The sequence below is a fragment of the Calidris pugnax genome, unplaced genomic scaffold, assembly GCF_001431845.1.
Source record: "Calidris pugnax isolate Ruff unplaced genomic scaffold, ASM143184v1 scaffold262, whole genome shotgun sequence".
Taxonomy (NCBI): Eukaryota; Metazoa; Chordata; class Aves; order Charadriiformes; family Scolopacidae; genus Calidris; species Calidris pugnax.
In genome coordinates, this window is record NW_015091043.1 from 727,930 (window position 1) to 744,205 (window position 16,276).

At 40.6% G+C, this 16,276-nt stretch overlaps 1 protein-coding gene across 7 annotated transcripts in view; it reads left to right on the forward strand.

Moving 5' to 3' along the window:
* The first annotated feature begins 9,097 nt into the window (after positions 1–9,097).
* The window catches only part of SUSD1 (sushi domain containing 1), a 44,294-nt gene continuing 37,115 nt past the window's right edge, over positions 9,098–16,276 (forward strand). For 5 of the 7 annotated variants that reach the window (XR_001413634.1, XM_014956437.1, XM_014956441.1 and 2 more), the window contains exons 1-5: positions 9,959–10,082; positions 10,960–11,091; positions 12,283–12,438; positions 13,124–13,276; positions 14,604–14,780. Coding sequence is in view for 6 of the 7 variants with exons in the window: in XM_014956437.1 (XP_014811923.1) it covers positions 9,974–10,082; positions 10,960–11,091; positions 12,283–12,438; positions 13,124–13,276; positions 14,604–14,780 (727 nt within the window). In the remaining variant the exon portion in view is untranslated. Of the gene's footprint in view, positions 9,362–9,958; positions 10,083–10,959; positions 11,092–12,282; positions 12,439–13,123; positions 13,277–14,603; positions 14,781–16,276 lie in introns of those variants that run through there. The other 2 variants (XM_014956438.1, XM_014956439.1) reach the window with 2 other exon arrangements.

Consider the following 16,276-nt stretch of genomic DNA (forward strand, 5'->3'; position numbering starts at 1 on the left):
TCAAAGTAGCGTGGGGTAGCAATGTGAGTTGCCCAAGTCCAAAAGAGCTCTCAGAAGGACAGTAATACTTTGGTCTCAAGTTAGTGATCATTCCCACTCCTTAAGACTTGCTTCTTTCTCTGAGTCAGTTTATCAGGGTGATGCTTTTAGGTCCCTTTTTTTCTTTCCAGTCTGCTTCAAGTATGGCTAGTCAGTGTCCATCTGAGAGAATCCCAGCTTTTAATGCAAGCATGGAAAATTACTTGGCTGAAAAGAAAAAGCATATCTTGTGTAGTACCTGCACTACATGTACTGCATAAAGTGTCTTTCCAGCTATGGTTTAACTTGTTCTCTTGTACGATGAAAGGTCTATTATAGTTTTCACTGAGTGTTTTGTGTGGGTGTTTTTTCCCCTCCAGAGCCCATCTGGGTCTGAAAAGCCATTATTCCATGCTTGGAAGCTTTTTAAAAGAGGACTGACTGAAGGATATTGCATAACGCTGCAGCCCTGTGGTTGGATAGAATTTCTGTTTCTACCCTGCTACGGTGGTATCTAGCACACACCTAGAGAATGTATTTGCAAACACTGTTTGGTGAGTAAGCATCACTACCTATAAAAAAATAAAAATGAAGCTGTTTTTAAAAGTATCATCTTAACACAAAACAATGACACTTAAGACTACCTCAAAAAGCTAGAGAAATTAGGATAACCATTCTGCTCAGTACTATGAATGCTGCTGATGATATGGGAAGAACATCCCATTATGTAGCTCCATAAACTATTTCAGTTACTGCAGTGTGGGTGGGTGCTTGGAGGGAGGATTGTGGGTTCTTTTCTAATTAAAAACTTTGAGTTAAGAATTGACGAAATATTGAAATTGTCAGGGTGATTTCTTAAAAAAGAACACAGCCATATCACTGGCTGATTTTTTTTTTCAGCAGTTCCAACCTGTTATTTCATTCCCTCCCCTCTTATTTCCAATTCTCCCCCATGGCCAAATTGCACCAAAGCAGTTTTAAATACCATTAATGATATTAAATAGCAGCAATACAGTGCATTCAGTAAAATGTCATTCCTGTATACACAGAATTTGACTCATCCGCTCAACAGACTTGGAAATTTCTTGTGAATTGTGTAACTAAGGTTCCTCATTTTACAAAGCTGTGAAAGTAGTTTTTCTATTTAAGAGCACAGTAAGTTTCTGAAAAGGGTTTGCTACCCAAGTACTCTCTTTCATCACATTTATTAACTGAGAGTTTTTTCTACACCTTCCTTCATATATGATGTTTGGTCGTGTTACATACTCGTTTCCTTTTTGTGCGTATGTTCTCGGTGTGATGGGGTAGCTTTAAATTCTCTCCTGCTGAGGCTTTAATTGTCTTGTCAAAAGCATAAAGGGTTCACGCTGTTCCTGTATCTGCTTCAACAAGCTTACCCTTCATTGGTCTATCAGATACGGAACTTGAACGTTAAAGGGAGACCTATCCCAACTGTTGAGTGCTTTCTGTCTCAACAGTAAAAGACAATGCATTATTCTATTTGTGTTCTTGGGTTTAAGCATCCCCCAAGATAAGATCATTTAAGGTTACTTCAGCCACAGGGATATAAAAGTTAATACACAACACCACGCTCCTTGATGCCAAGGCTTCTTACAGCATAAATGTAAGATGGGTTGGTTACAGCCTGTCTCTTGCAAGACAGCCTCACATAATTTAATCTTCAGGGCATGAAAGAATTTCCTGGAGCTCTTTGTGGAGCCCTTTATCCAGCACTCGGTGCAGGACTATGACTGCTGCTTGTGCAAATTGTTTTCCTTTGAGGAAGATGTTAAATTACTGTGTGCCTTTATCATTACTTATTATATATATAAGTTGCAGGGCTTACATTCTCCCAACTTTATGCTATGGGACGATTGCACATTTCACTTAGCTTTTACTTTGATGCCTCAGATTTTAATCAAGGCCTCTGAGAAGTATTTTGGCAGTCATTATTGCCACTCCTCAGCAGGAAAACAGATAAGGAAGAAGTTACTTCTGAAGGGTCTGACACAACCATAAGATGTTAGCAGCAACATCCTGTCTTGCCTGGGACATGTGAGTCACTTACTGTCTCATGTGATCTAACGGGATAATTGCTGATAACTTTGCTGATCAATTGCATAGAAACAATGGGCTTGATTAAAATGCTGAATGTAAGTTGAGAAATCCTGCTGATTCTTTTTCCTTTCAAAGGCTACGATCCAATCGAAACAACTGTTAACTTATATAATTATATACATATATTTACATATAATAATATTTGTAACAAATATACATACCTCCTCACCTACTAACCCAATGATGGGACTGTACCTTCAGTCTAACTTTAAAACTCTTTTAAAGACTGGACAGACGTGTAAAATCATTTACCTGGAGCTTAATGCTATGTTAATGCATAGTGCAACATTATTGAGATAGTTATAATTTGGAATATTTGATGTATGTAGCTGTATAATGTTACGGATTAAATAGTTGTATTTCAAATCTGTATGAAATAAAAAAAAAAACCTCTGTAATTATTGAGTTGATGTAGTACACAGCAAGAAACAAGTACTCAGCCTAGTGCAGGACTCAACTGACAGTCATCACTTAGCTCCCACGGACTTACATTATTTCAATGTCAAGTTCTTCCGGAGTACAGAAAGTTCTCCATGAAGACAAAAAGAGGATTAAATGTGGGTGTAGCTCATCAGCTGCTCGCTAGAGATGCCTAGTAGCCATATATTACCCATGTCAAAGTCTGTCATGGGGAGAGAGAGAAGGAAGTTTTATCTGTTTGTTGGTTTTCTATACATTTTTGTAGGTAAAGATTATATTTTTGTGAATTTTTTCCCTGAAAATTTAAAGGTTACAACTGACAGTGCATTGTGAGACACACTTTGATTTCTTACTCAGATTAACCTACAGGTACTTTGTAGATTTAGACAAGTTTCATCACAGGAGTTTTGAGAGGAATATTGCACACAATCAAAAACAATTGCCTCTTCTGCAACTCTAATGTGTATTTTAATTAAAAGGTCAGAAAAGTAGTCGAGGAAAAGCAGTTACTGATACCTCATATGCTTACTGAATGCTCTGTCCAGGTTATTTTGGGGAAATATTCTAGAATGCAAGTTGGCCATGCATTCCTCAGGAAGATAAGCTACAAGAAGTTTAAAAGATGCCCAAAATCTTCAATCTGTGTCTTAAATATTTACTATAGGTCCAGGCATTCACTTTATGCATAATTCTCTCTAGAACCAGAACTGCAGAAGGATCTCTAAGTACAAGGGAAAGTTGTACTATTTTGAGTTAAAATTTGTTGTTGTTGTTGTTTTGTTTAAAAAATACGCTCAGAAATCTGGATTTCCAAGATTTGTGAAAGTTGCTGTCTGAGAAAGGCTGTGCTGGACAAATCTGTCATTCAGAGACCATTAGAAAAGCACAGTTAATATGCATTGTATTTTAATTTTGTGCTAACCTGCAATGAAACACTCAGGTTGTCATTAAGACGTGGGCTTTTTCTATACAAAAGAGGAAAAAAAAAAGAACTATAAAGGCAGAGCAGGTTATTTCTAAATATCATGATTTCCTAGATGTAGCTATTTTTCCTTAGGAGCAAGATAATAATGCTTATAGATGTTTCTACACTTCTACTACTCAGATGTGTCTGAGTGTTCTTCTGCCAGCAATGCATTATGTTGTCAAACATTTCACTGTAATACTGATGACAATTAAGCACCAGGTTAGGTCAGGAAAAATACATTTTCCCTGATTCCTAGCTATTGTGTCATTCACAGTGACACTTGTCTGCCTAAATTTTCAGATTAAAGAGATTAAAGCAGGGATGACTACACTTAAAGAACAATTTCATTTTGGAAATATCTTAAATTGGATTATTATTCTTTTTTTAATATTTGGAAATATTTCAATCCTAGACACTGTTTTAAAAATACAAGATTGCCAGGTGGGTGACAAAATACAGTGGGTTGGTCTGCAGGGAAAGAAGCCTTGGGAAAAGAATCTCCAGCTGCCTCAACAGCTTGAGAACTGTTTTGTTTATAGTCTCTAGTCAATATTTGGTAATGATGGCACTTCTAGACTGATCTTGCCCCAAAATATGTTGTGAGAGAAGTATAATATAGTCAGTGGGATCTGGGTTTCTTTCTGTACCTGTCAAAGAAATTATTGTTAATTTTTGCCTTGGCTGTAAGTTGTTATTAAGCTTTGTGCAGCTGCAATAATAAGGCCAGTACCCTCGTGGATGAGCTCAGGGAGCCTGGCAGAGAAGGAAGCATTAAGCTCATTCCCCCGTTCTTTCTCTTCTGATTTTATCAAGTGTTCTAGGATCAGAAAGGAAAAGATGTCTGTTCATTTATCTGGAGTTAAGAAAATCACACTATTACTTGTTTTTTTTTTAAATAATGTATGAAGGGGATGCAGTTACTCTTTTTTTTTTTTTTCTCCCTTATTTTACTTTTGTGACTCTGTGCCTCTCTTAATAATTGCCTTCAGTCAGCATAGCCCTCATAATAATGGCACAGCTTGTTTATAACAGCACGGAGCAATCAGAAGCAGCCAGCAGCCCTCTCTCCTGATGTTCCAAGACCCAGCAACGTTAGGATGCTGCCCCAGTTAGTTAGATTGACGCTAAGCCCCTGCAGTTGGAAAATTAGGGCAGATTGTAGTGACATCAAAGCTTCTATATCAGAAGTTTACATTGCATCATCTCAGACCCACTTTTACGGTATTAAGCTTCAACACACCTATGGCAGGGGTATTATCCCAGTTTCAAAACTAAGCGGGAGGAGGAGGTGAGGAGAGGCAGAGAGGGGTTATCTTATCAAAGGTCACAGCGAGTATGCAGCAAAGCTCAGCTCAGGCTCCTGCTCCTGTGCTAAAACCCACAGATAGCAGCCTTTTTGCTCTGTAGAGCTGCTTTTCTGATTAGCAGCAACTGTCAGCGGGCTTTATCATCAACCATGCTCTAGCTAGGAGTTGTATGTGGCATGCTCTGATGTCGGTTTCATCCAAGGCCTATCCTCCAGGGAAACTGTAGAGAAACATTCAACATTTTAAGGTTCAAATTCATGTATCTCTCACTCTAATTCTTTTGCAGAAACCCCATTTCTTTTTTTTCTTCTTGACTTCATTCATCAGGAGTTGAGACAGTGGCAGGGGGCATCTGAGCGTACAGGCAGAAATGCTGCAAACAACTTCAGTGGTAATATTTCCTTTTGAGCAAAATTCATTACAAGAGAATGCTTTTCTTCTCCGCAAAATTTACTGAAGCATTTTCATTAGAAGCTAGAGAGGGTCAGCCAATTTTTCAGTTATTTCTGCTTCAACAATTGCTGTTGCTTATTCTGGAAAGTAAGTGGATAACCAGAAACCACTTTTTAATCTGATTCATTTTAAATAGGCAAAAGAGGCAGAATTCAGATGGAAGGAACCTTCCATCAGGTTGCAGTTGCTCTTTTCATAGCCAGCTGGAAAGAAGTGCTTGATAACAAGCTGTTCGAGAATGCAACTGCATTATGAATAGCTGAGTGATCTGTTAACAAGGATGAATTATATTTATTCACTCTGGCTGAAGATGTCTGCCGTGTTTTTAAAAATCTTTTTGCTGAACGAGCCATTAGTATCAATTATTTTGTCTTTATATGTCGGAATAAGTAGTACAATCTATGCCAAACATCCTTACAAAAAAGAATGTGATTTAGATGACATAGTGACATTCACTGTCTGCGAAGGAGACAGAACAAGTACAGACAGCGGAGGAGATGTTTAATCCTGCTTGCCTTTCTGATTTTCAATTATCTTCATTTAGACAGCTGCAAGGAAAAGCTGCACAGGAAACTTCCAAGTGTCTCTGGATGAATTCAATTACTCTGACCATCTGTTTTCTTATCACAGAGAAGAGAAATGGAAGCAAATACTGGTACAGAGGCCTTCTGCATAGTAAGATTTAATGCTATTAGGGACAAAGGAACATTGTAATTACAAACTCGGTCCTTTAAGTTTGACAATGAAAAGATTAAAAACCTTATCCTATCCAGAACAGAAACTCTATGGAGATATTATCCTGTATTTTTAATTGGCAGATTTTTGTATGAAATTACCTAATTTTGCCTAAGCTGTAAGGATCAGCATGGTGGGACACTGATCTGTTTTACCCTCCTGAATCTTTTAATTGTCTTTCTAAATAAACCACCTCAGGACTTGTGCAGGTGACTGATCTGTGACTTGTTTCAGCAGCTGATTCAAACCTGGGTCCAGAGCATGAAGGCCATTGGGCATTGAAACAAGATGTAACAATTTAACTAAAAGTTAAATTGAACTTTAGATTACCATTTCCAGATTACAAAGAGAGCGAAGTACTGGAACAGATTTGTTGGGAATGCTGTGAATTCTACATCGCTGTCACTGTGAAGAAGTAGGTTAGACAAATAGGTCAGGATTCATTTATGTAGAACTCGTCACAGAGCAGAAAAACAGCAGAAAACATCCTTTTGACACTTACTTCATACGATTGTGATTTGTATTCAGATATGCAAGCCACATATCTCTAATTTAAAGTACACTCTGTGTGTAGTTTAATTATTTGGTACTGAAGTATGCCTTAAACAGCTGATTAGTTGCTGTTTAAGACATATTAGGCTGGAACAAAATGAGGTTTGCTCCAGTCTAGGTCCTGTATTTTCTTCTACTGATACACCTCCTTGTTACTTTCTTTAAAGAATGTTTGTATTACATTTTTTAACTTGTTCTCTTTATAAATATGATGATAGATTTCTTCTGACTTGCTGCCAAAAATATTTTCCTGTTTGCTGTGTGAGGTGTTTATAAAAAGTTGCTCCCACTACTTTTTATGAAAGGAACAGTAGATTTTGCAGTGAAGTTTAGTGGGTCTGCAAATTGTTGGGCTGCTAAGAGAGGGGAAAAAATGTAATTTCTATATAATTTTTAGTATGTTGTGCAGAAAAATTTCACTCTCAATCTTTCCTTATAGGGACAAGCTCCTTACTACTATGCCTCCAATTTCAGTAACTTAAGATGCAAATATGCAGTACTGGTATCTGCAGTGTGCTATTCCAAAAAAGCAGGGTTGCTTGGATGTAACTGGCCACTGGGGAAAAATCAGCTCTCCCCGTGTCCCAGTCAAGATGAATAAGAGTAGCAAAGCTGGTTAAAAATGTATACATGCTTAAGTAGGCAGATTGGTAATTTAAAAACACTGGGACAGATCAACTTACATAAATAAAAGTAAACCAATAAAGTTGATAGTTTTATGAAAACAAGCTTTGCTTCCATTGAAATCAGTTTGTTTGGTCCTTTTCATTATAGCACAGTGACACAGCAGTCAAAGGCCAGGTTGTGATGGAGGGCTTGACTGTGCAGGGCATTAATGTAAAGCTGACTTCAGGAAGCTCATTACAGAATTACAGAGTATTTCATGGTTGGAAGGGACCTTTGAGATCATTGAGTCCAACCACAAAAAAAACAAAACAAAAATCAAAAACAAAACCACACCACACCCACCCACAAACAGACACAGACCAACAATCCCGGGCAGCAGAGCATGCCCTGAAGAGCCATGTCTACACGTTTCTTAAGTACCTCCAGGGATGGTGACTCCACCACCTCCCTGGGCAGGCTGTTCCAGTGCCTGACCACCCTCTCAGTAAAGTAATTCTTCCTAATATCTAATCTAAACCTCCCCTGCTCCAACTTCAGACCCCTTCTTCTGGTCCTGTCATTATTCCCTTGGGAGAAGAGGCCAACCCCCACCTCTCTACAACCTCCTTTCAGGGAGTTGTAGAGGGCAATGAGGTCTCCCCTCAGCCTCCTCTTCTCCAAACTGAACATGCCCAGTTCCCTCAGCCTCTCCTCATAGGACTTGTTCTCTAGACCCCTCACCAGCTTGGTGGCTCTCCTCTGGACACACTCCAGCCCCTCAATGTCCTTCCTGTAGTGAGGGGGATAAGCGCATATCCACGATGCCCAGTCTACGTTTGGGTTAGGCTTCCTGCTGTGCGTCTCCTTGGCATTCGTCTATCGTAGTTGTGATAACCGAGCAACGGCATTTTTAGATAAACAGAAGTTTATGCAGCTTTCTTAAAACTTAAGGACCACGACAGGGAACTACTGGAGAGAGTCCAGCGTAGGGCAACCAAGATGATTAAGGGATTGGAGCACCTCCCTTACGAAGAAGGAGTTGGGACTCTTTAGCCTGGACAAGCGAAGACTGAGGGGAGACTTTATTTATGTTTATACGTATCTAAAGGGTGAGTTGAAGGATGTTGGAGCTGGACTCTTTTCAGTGGTTTCCAGTGATAGGACAAGGGGCAATGGGCTCAAGCTGGAACACAGGAAGTTTCATTCAAATATGAGAAAAAACTTCTTCACAGTGAGGGTGACGGAGCCCTGGAACAGGCTGCCCAGGGAGGGTGTAGAGTCCCCTTCTCTGGAGATCTTCAAGACCCGCCTGGATGCAGTCCTGAGTGATGTGCTCTGGGCAATCCTGCTTTGGCAGGGGAGTTGGACCAGATGATCTCTACAGGTCCCTTCCAACTCTGACAATTCCGTGATCCCGTGATCTTCAGGAGGATCATGCTTTAGGAGAAAACTCTTCAAGCAGCAATGCGGGGACTGGTTAAAAATGTAATTTTGAAATTCACCTGTATACTGCCGCAAAGGCCTAACAAGGAGGAGGCCGTGCTCAGTGTCGAGTCCAGCGGGTCGGCAGTGTGCAGATACACCATTTTCATACATTTGTAGATTTGATGCCCCAATGCCCCGCTCGGGCCAGAGGGATCTGTCAGAGATGTCCAGAGGGGACGTGGCTGGGCAGGGACCAGCACAGTGGTCACTGCTGAAGAGGTGTACCTCCACGGCGGCCTCTCCCTCACTCCCAGGAATCACAAATAACCCTTCCCTCCATTTCTCACACCCCCGGGGCGAGGGCCAGCCACCGCCAGCAGCAACAGCCCTTATCAGCTCCGCCACTCGCCCGGCCGGGGCAGAGGCGGCGTCCTGGGGAAGGAAAGGGGTTGTGCCAGGGAAGGGAGAGAGAGAATAAAAAAAGGAAGAAAAGAGCGGGTTTTGCGGGCAAAAAGCTCTTGGGCCGAGGGAGGGAAAGGGGCCAGGCCGGGGGGGAGGCCCCGAGGGCGCGGCGGCGATAAGGGCCGGGGGCCTTTGGCCCTCCCCTCCCGCCCTCCAGCCGGCGGGGAGGATGCGGAGGCACCGGGCCCGCGCAGCACCCGGGGGAGCGGAGGCGGCGACGGGGACATGAGGCCGGGGGTCGGCCGGTCCCTGGGGCCGGTGCTGCTGCTCCTGCTGCAGTGCGCGGGGCGGCGGCGGGGTAAGTGCGGTCCCTCCCCGGGCCGTCAGGGCGGTGCCCGGCGGGCGAGGCGGGGGAGGCGCGAAGGGGAGGAGGGGAGCGGTGGTGGGAGGGCTCTGCGGGCCGGCGGTGGGTGCCTGGCTGGCCGGCATCGTCGAGGGGTCGGCGGTGGGGACCCCCAGGCCTCGGGGCGCCATGTTTGGCCTCGGCGCCCGGTGAGGGTTGTGGGCGAGGGAGGCCTGGACTGGGCGGGAAGCGCGCCTGAGGGAGCGCCGGGGTAGGACTAAAACCGTGAGGTGGCTGCAGTGCTGGAGTGAAAAATGATGTGTTGCTGAGGAGAAATAAGTTGTAAAGTTTCATGTGGTGTAGTTTGGGAAGGGGGAGTGGGGGGAGAAAGCCGCTCTTTATCTCTCGGAGCAGCAATCTGAGGAGGACATGCCCATGTCTTATCAGGAGATTGGGGTATCATGAGAAAGTTCTTACCCAGGCTTGTTTTTAAATTTAATTATCTGATCTGCGTTGGCTACCATTGCAGGCTTATGGGGTTTGGTTTTTGTTCTTACTAGGAACACACTCACGAAAGTACATAAAAGCATCGAGAACTAGGAGTCTTTATGCTCTGAGAAACACACCATGAGTAAGACTGAAACACTGTGTGAGGGGAAGAGCAGTTTTATCACCTTCATAAATTTGATGCATAAAAAAAGGCTGGCTGGAGTGTTCAGCTGCCTTCTCTTTCCAGGTACACTGTGAAAAGGCATGTGAAGTTTTGTCAGAGCTGCTAATGTGCAGTAAGATTTGTATTCTCCAAGAACCACACCATCCTTATCAGTCTTTGCTCTGTTAGGAGAGTTAAAAAAAAAAATCCAGACTGCTATGTTCAGTATCATGGGACAATATAATCTTGTGCACTATTAATTACTTCTTTAAAAACGCAATTTCAAAATGCTGTGCCTACATTGAAGCCATCCATTCTGAGGTTTATCATTTGGAGGAGTTTACAAAAGGAGTTTACAAAAAAAGGAGAAATGCACATAATGCACTAAAAGTATGAATAAAATTAAGGGTACAAGTTGGTATAAGTTCGTATTTTGTTCTAGTGTTGTGTATTTATAGCCCTATCAAATTACAGTAAATTAGGTTATGTATCAGACACTGCTAAACTACTTCTAATACAAATTCATTTCTAAAATTACTTCACTAAAAATCATTATCCTGCTGGCAGCATTCTCAACATTGTGTTTATGAATAGCATTTATACCATATATGTATAATAATATAAGATACAAATAGGTTGATAAATGGCCCAAATACTTGTGTGTAAATAATAGAAACAAAATAACAGAATAAATGAGGAAATAAAAGTAAAGAAACTGAATATGGATAAAAGATTAATAATATTGGATAGATCTATTTATTATAGGTCTCTTAAGCCTTGCTAACTGCTGAAAAGCTGTTCTGTTTTTTGTCAAAGAATAGATGGATGGAGAAAACTTCAGTAGAGTTATTTTGTTTAATCCTTTCTGTTTGTTTTCTTTTCTTTGACCTCTGAGTATTATGGCTGTGGTTTTCCTGCAAATTTGAAAATGAAAAGTAACCGTGTCTTTTTGTTCTCAAAGCAATTGTGAACAGATCAGTTTCAGATGTCTGTGCAACTTGCCATGTCCATGCTACATGTCATCAAATTGACGGAAAAAGCGTCTGCATCTGTAACTATGGATTTGTAGGCAATGGAAGAACCCATTGTCAAGGTAGGCTGCCTGTTTGTAAAATGGCAAGAAAAAGTGTACATTCCTAAAATTTTCTGTCCTGAGTAATATTACTGAATTCTTCAGAACACGATAAGAGCTTCATCATTTCCTCGGAGAATTTCTAAAACCTAGAATATGAGTGTTCCCTTTTTTTTTCCCAACACTAGCCATCAGCTGTACTTTGCTTATGTTTGATCAAGTATTGTTTTCTACTTAATTATCTAACTATTTTATTCCGTTTCTGCTATGTAATGAAGAATTTAAACATTATTTTTGTCTTAGAAAATATAGGTGTTTATCAAACATTTATTTTTTAAATATAATGTACTGGAATGGTTTATTTAATATTTTTTTATCTAGCTTCAGCAAGAAGAAAAATTAAATATGGTGGGCTTCACTTTATTATTCTTTTCAACTATGCACTGTTGAACTGAAAACTAGCCAATAAAACTGACAATTAAAATCAGCGCTTTATTGCTGATTTTTCCAGTTATCTCAGGTTACTAAGTAAAAATTCATAACTTGAAGGTCTGTTCTTAATAACAGCTTGCTTATATACAGATTTTTTAAGTGCCAATGTCCATTACATGAAAATTGGTGTTCAGCTTTGGTTTATTACTGTAGCTGGTAGTGTCTTCTTAATACTATCTCATACAAATCAATATATGAATCAAAGGATGATGTCAAATGCTGGTCTGGGTGTGTGTAATGGTTTACCCCTGCTCAAAGGGAAGGTTGTCCACCTCTGATCTCTTGCACTCCTGTCTCTTCCCCTTCCTTCACAAGCTCCAGTGCTCGCTGGGCCCTGCACAGTTATCTCATTACTGCGGGAGGAGAGAAGCTGTGTATTTTGCCATGTTAATTCTCTGCTGATTGAGTGAGTTGGGTGAAATCAGTACAGGCTCCATCGGGTGGTGCAGCCAGTGTGTGCCGTAAGGAAGAGCAGAAGCAGAGAGCAGGGCCCTTTGGTTTCAACACTCCTGATCAGCTCAAGCCGTGTCATGAAACTTCATTCACAGTTTCATCCGGGGACAACAGCCTCTGTTGGTTTAAACACTCCAGTTTACTAGCGGTGTTTACATCTCAAATAACTTAGAAAGAAAAACAGCAAGGGGAAGTCTGGTTACACAAGGAGTGAGGAGGGGAGGGTGTTCTGCCGTTCTTTCTGATGTGTTTTAAATGTGCTGACAGATAAAGATGAATGCCAGATTGGAGCCAGCAAGATCTGTGGAAATCACACACTCTGTCATAATACACATGGAAGTTTTTACTGCGTTTGCCTTGATGGATACCGAGCCTCCAACAACAACAAGACATTTATTCCCAATGATGGCACAAACTGTACAGGTAGACATCACAAAGAATCTTGAGCACCAGGAATCCAGAACTTAATTTTCTACCGCACAAATCTATTTTTTCCCATCACTTTAGAACTTAGTTTCTAAAACTATATGAGAGCACTGTCTGCTGTGGACGCAGACGCTTCTTGACACGTGGATTCTAACAGCAATGAATTAGTTCCATTTTGCATTCTTTGCTTTGTTACAAGTCATTGCTTCACAGTCAAATTCAAGCATTAATCCTTCCAGAAGAAGAAGCTATATTAAAGAAAACAAGATAATACATGTCTTTCCCTTAGAATGTCATGTTTGTGTTTATTGTAGAATATTAGCCAGCTCCTTGTTACAGTAATGAACTGTTGTAACTGATGAAGATATTTGCAGATACACAGTATTTCTGGGATTTTTGTAGCAGGAGGTAACATTGGAAATTGTTTGTCTGGTAAAACAGCAATAAGTTAGAAGATAGCTACCTACAAAATTGAGAGTTTCCTCCTTCCAGATGCTTGAATGCCAGGCAATGATAAGCTCTTCTGTTTCCCAGAAGAGCCATCAGAAGCTACATAGAGCCCTTCATGGAATGCTGTATTTATTTTAAGCTTGGGTCTTACATTTGTTAATGAAAAAAAAAAAAAAAACCACAACCAAAATGCTGTATTATGAAGTACATATATTTTTCTTTGTATTTTTAGATATAGACGAATGTGAGGAGTCTGGGCTGTGTGGTCGCAATGCAAGATGCGTGAATACTGAAGGAAGCTACAGGTGTTACTGCAATGATGGTTATAAATTGGAAAATGGAGAGCATTTTTTTCATCCAGATGGGAACATAGTTTCCTGCAAAGGTGAGAGTCTTTGGATGCTGTTTTTGCTGGCAGATAAAATCAGATCTTACATGATGTAGCAGTAGTACCTGCTCTGACTTATGCTTTTAAGTTTGCAGGGCAGAAGCCCTCTCTGTGGACTTTGCCTGCTGTATAATTTTTTTTTTTTTGTCTTGGGTTCATTTTGTTCCAGTGATGTCTTAACGGTAGCGTTGACACCAGGCATGATTTCTAGAGCCTCTCAGCCGCAGTTCAGGTGCAGAGTCAAGAGAAGCTTAATATTGTCATGAAGGTGATGTAGTTAGTTTTTGAGTAGGAAGGAAGTGTGGTATAATCCACTTGTATAATCATGCTGCATGATGGGGAAGGGAAGAGACGAGATATAACTCTCTTATAAGAGAGGTCAGATGAATGAAACAAGCCTAGGGGAGAAGAATAATAAAATAGTAGTTTAACTATTTATTACATGGTGTGCCACCTGCATAAATAAACTGTTCTGTTTATCTTGCCATAAAAAAAAAAAATCTGTTCGAAACTCTTTCTCCTTACCTTTCTAGTATAGATTTTCACAGATGCAAAGAGCTAGCAATGTAAGCTGTAGCTGTCAGAGTTTGTAATGAACCCAGGCATCCCAGGTGGTAGTAACTGCCTTGATAATACCCAACTCTCATTTCTGAATTATTGCAAGGACTGTCAGTAAAGCTCACAGCCTGTAGTTTGCCCGGTTTTTCTGACTGGAGTGCCTTCTTCCTTTTGCCAGAATTGCTGATAACCCTGTTTATCTCACCAACTTCCCCCTCCACTTGCCGTGGTAAAGTAGCGTATCTGTACTGATGGTTTCACTTGCGGAATAGGACCGGGGAGCCCTGTCACGCAGCTGTACTGAAGGAATGTAGCTTTTGTGTGCAGATTGGTTCAGTGAGATGGAGGAATTGAGGGGCACGTAGTTTCATTTCAGCCTATCTGTGGTGCTTCACCATTCCCACACACAGGGAAATAAAACCTGTGCTTTGGGTCCTGAGATGTTCCTCTGGTGTTGAAAGATCATCCAGTGATTGCTGTAACGAGATTGGCACATGGCAAAGCACCATCACACTGCAATATCTCCTCTTTGGTGTTGTAAATGGCTCCAGCTGTATGTTAGTAAAGATGTAGCTTAATACCTGGTTTGCTGTGTTCCTCCAGCCATGGCCAGCACTGCTCTTAACTCTTCTACCCTTTTGGCAACCACTCAGATTGATCAGATCAGGTGTATTTTGTGATACGAGCACTCACTTCAACTCGTCTTCAACTTGTTGTGTGTTGTAATTTTTTTACTGTGAGATGTTTTAACCCAGTCTCTTTGCAGAAATTGGATGTGGTTCCCCTCCTGAAATGAAGCACGGCTACATTGTGGGGAACTACAGCTCACTACCAGGAAGTGCGGTTCATTATGAATGTAAAGAAGGGTTTTACAGCAACGAGGGAAAGTTCTCATATTGCACTGCAAATGAAACTTGGGAACCTGCCACTTTAAGCTGTAAAGGTGAAAGGATTCTTAAATCTTTCTTAAATTCTTCAGTAAGGTGGCTTATGCATGGGAAAGTGTGTTTGTGGAAGATAGACTGTTTCCTCAATCCAAAGGATAGTTCTTCAAGATCTGACCATTTGCGCATTTTTGATGATGGTCCTTGCATTTTTACAGACACTGCAATGTGTCCTCCTGCCTGTGAATCAAGGCCTTGAAAACAACTAGATTTTTGTAGCATTTCATGGGAAAGGCATCAGTGACCTCTCATGAAAAGAATTTTTCTAGACAGCTTGTGAAGTTCTTTCCAAAGATTGACTGTAGATGGAAACGAGAGACATCGAACGACCCCTCGTCTCTGGATAGCCTTCATGGTTTTAAGAGCATTTGTACATGAGCAAACACTTTCACATCCCTGAAGTGTTAAGTTGCCTGTGAGCATCTTTAAAACTTCCACTTGCTTTGTGTTCTAATTGCCTGTTCTATTGAAATATTACTGCTTACAAGTGCAGGATCTCCTGCGAGTAGTTAGAAAGTCTGTATATTAGTTAAATGCCTCTTGAAGTGCTAGCTAACAGAAGCTACACCATGTCTAACAATTCTGTAGGGGAGAATTGTCCCTGAAAATTGCAGCTTGGTGAGGGGAGTTCCTTCTCTCCAAATACAAAAGCCCTATTGGTTTCTAATTCTTTCCTATTTTATTTTTTTCCCCTTTAATATAGTGTTTGTATGTGTGTCTATGGGGACAAAATAACTTAGAATAAGGGTGCTAAACCAGCGTGGCTGGGAAAAGTGAAATATTAAATAGCACTAGAAAATTCATAAGAAAATAAAGATTAAAAAAATTAAAATTTAGTACTAAGCTACTGGCATCAAAAATAAAACAATTGAAGTAACGTTTTCCCCCCAAAATTAATAAGGACAATGAACTTGAAAACATAAAGGAATGCTCAAAGTCTCAAGAGGGTTCCTAAAGAAAGCTTGTGGAATGCAGGCCTTGTGAGTTGTTGGTGCATTGTTTTTTTATTAATATATTTCAGTGATTGCTTTTTGATGTAATTTTTTGCATTTCTACAATCAAACAGTAGGTCAGGTAAGAGTTTCTGAGCACATCTGTCATGCTGAATTGAAATAAAATACATCAAATACCAAGAGGCAGCCCATGAGTCTGAAGTGACAAACTTATTTCCCCTTTGTATTGCAAGCTCTTTTCCTGGATTTCAGTTAGGACTTCTCTTTTTGTAAAACCAGCAAGTCTGATTTTTTCTTTTTTTTAATATTAGTAAAGGTACCTTTAAACTCTGAGACCTTCCTGGTAAGCCTTTATTTCTAATTTAGGAATGTTTTCTGGCCATGTTTAATGTCGTCTTTTTCAAGCTTGTCATTTGTTGTCTTATGATAATTTAGTAGGGTTTTTTGTATAGTCATGATGAAACTGGCCATTGACCGTAGGTCAAACTTGGTAAGATGTGTGACCTAACATCAGGGTACTGTGTGGAGCAGATCCCCTTTTT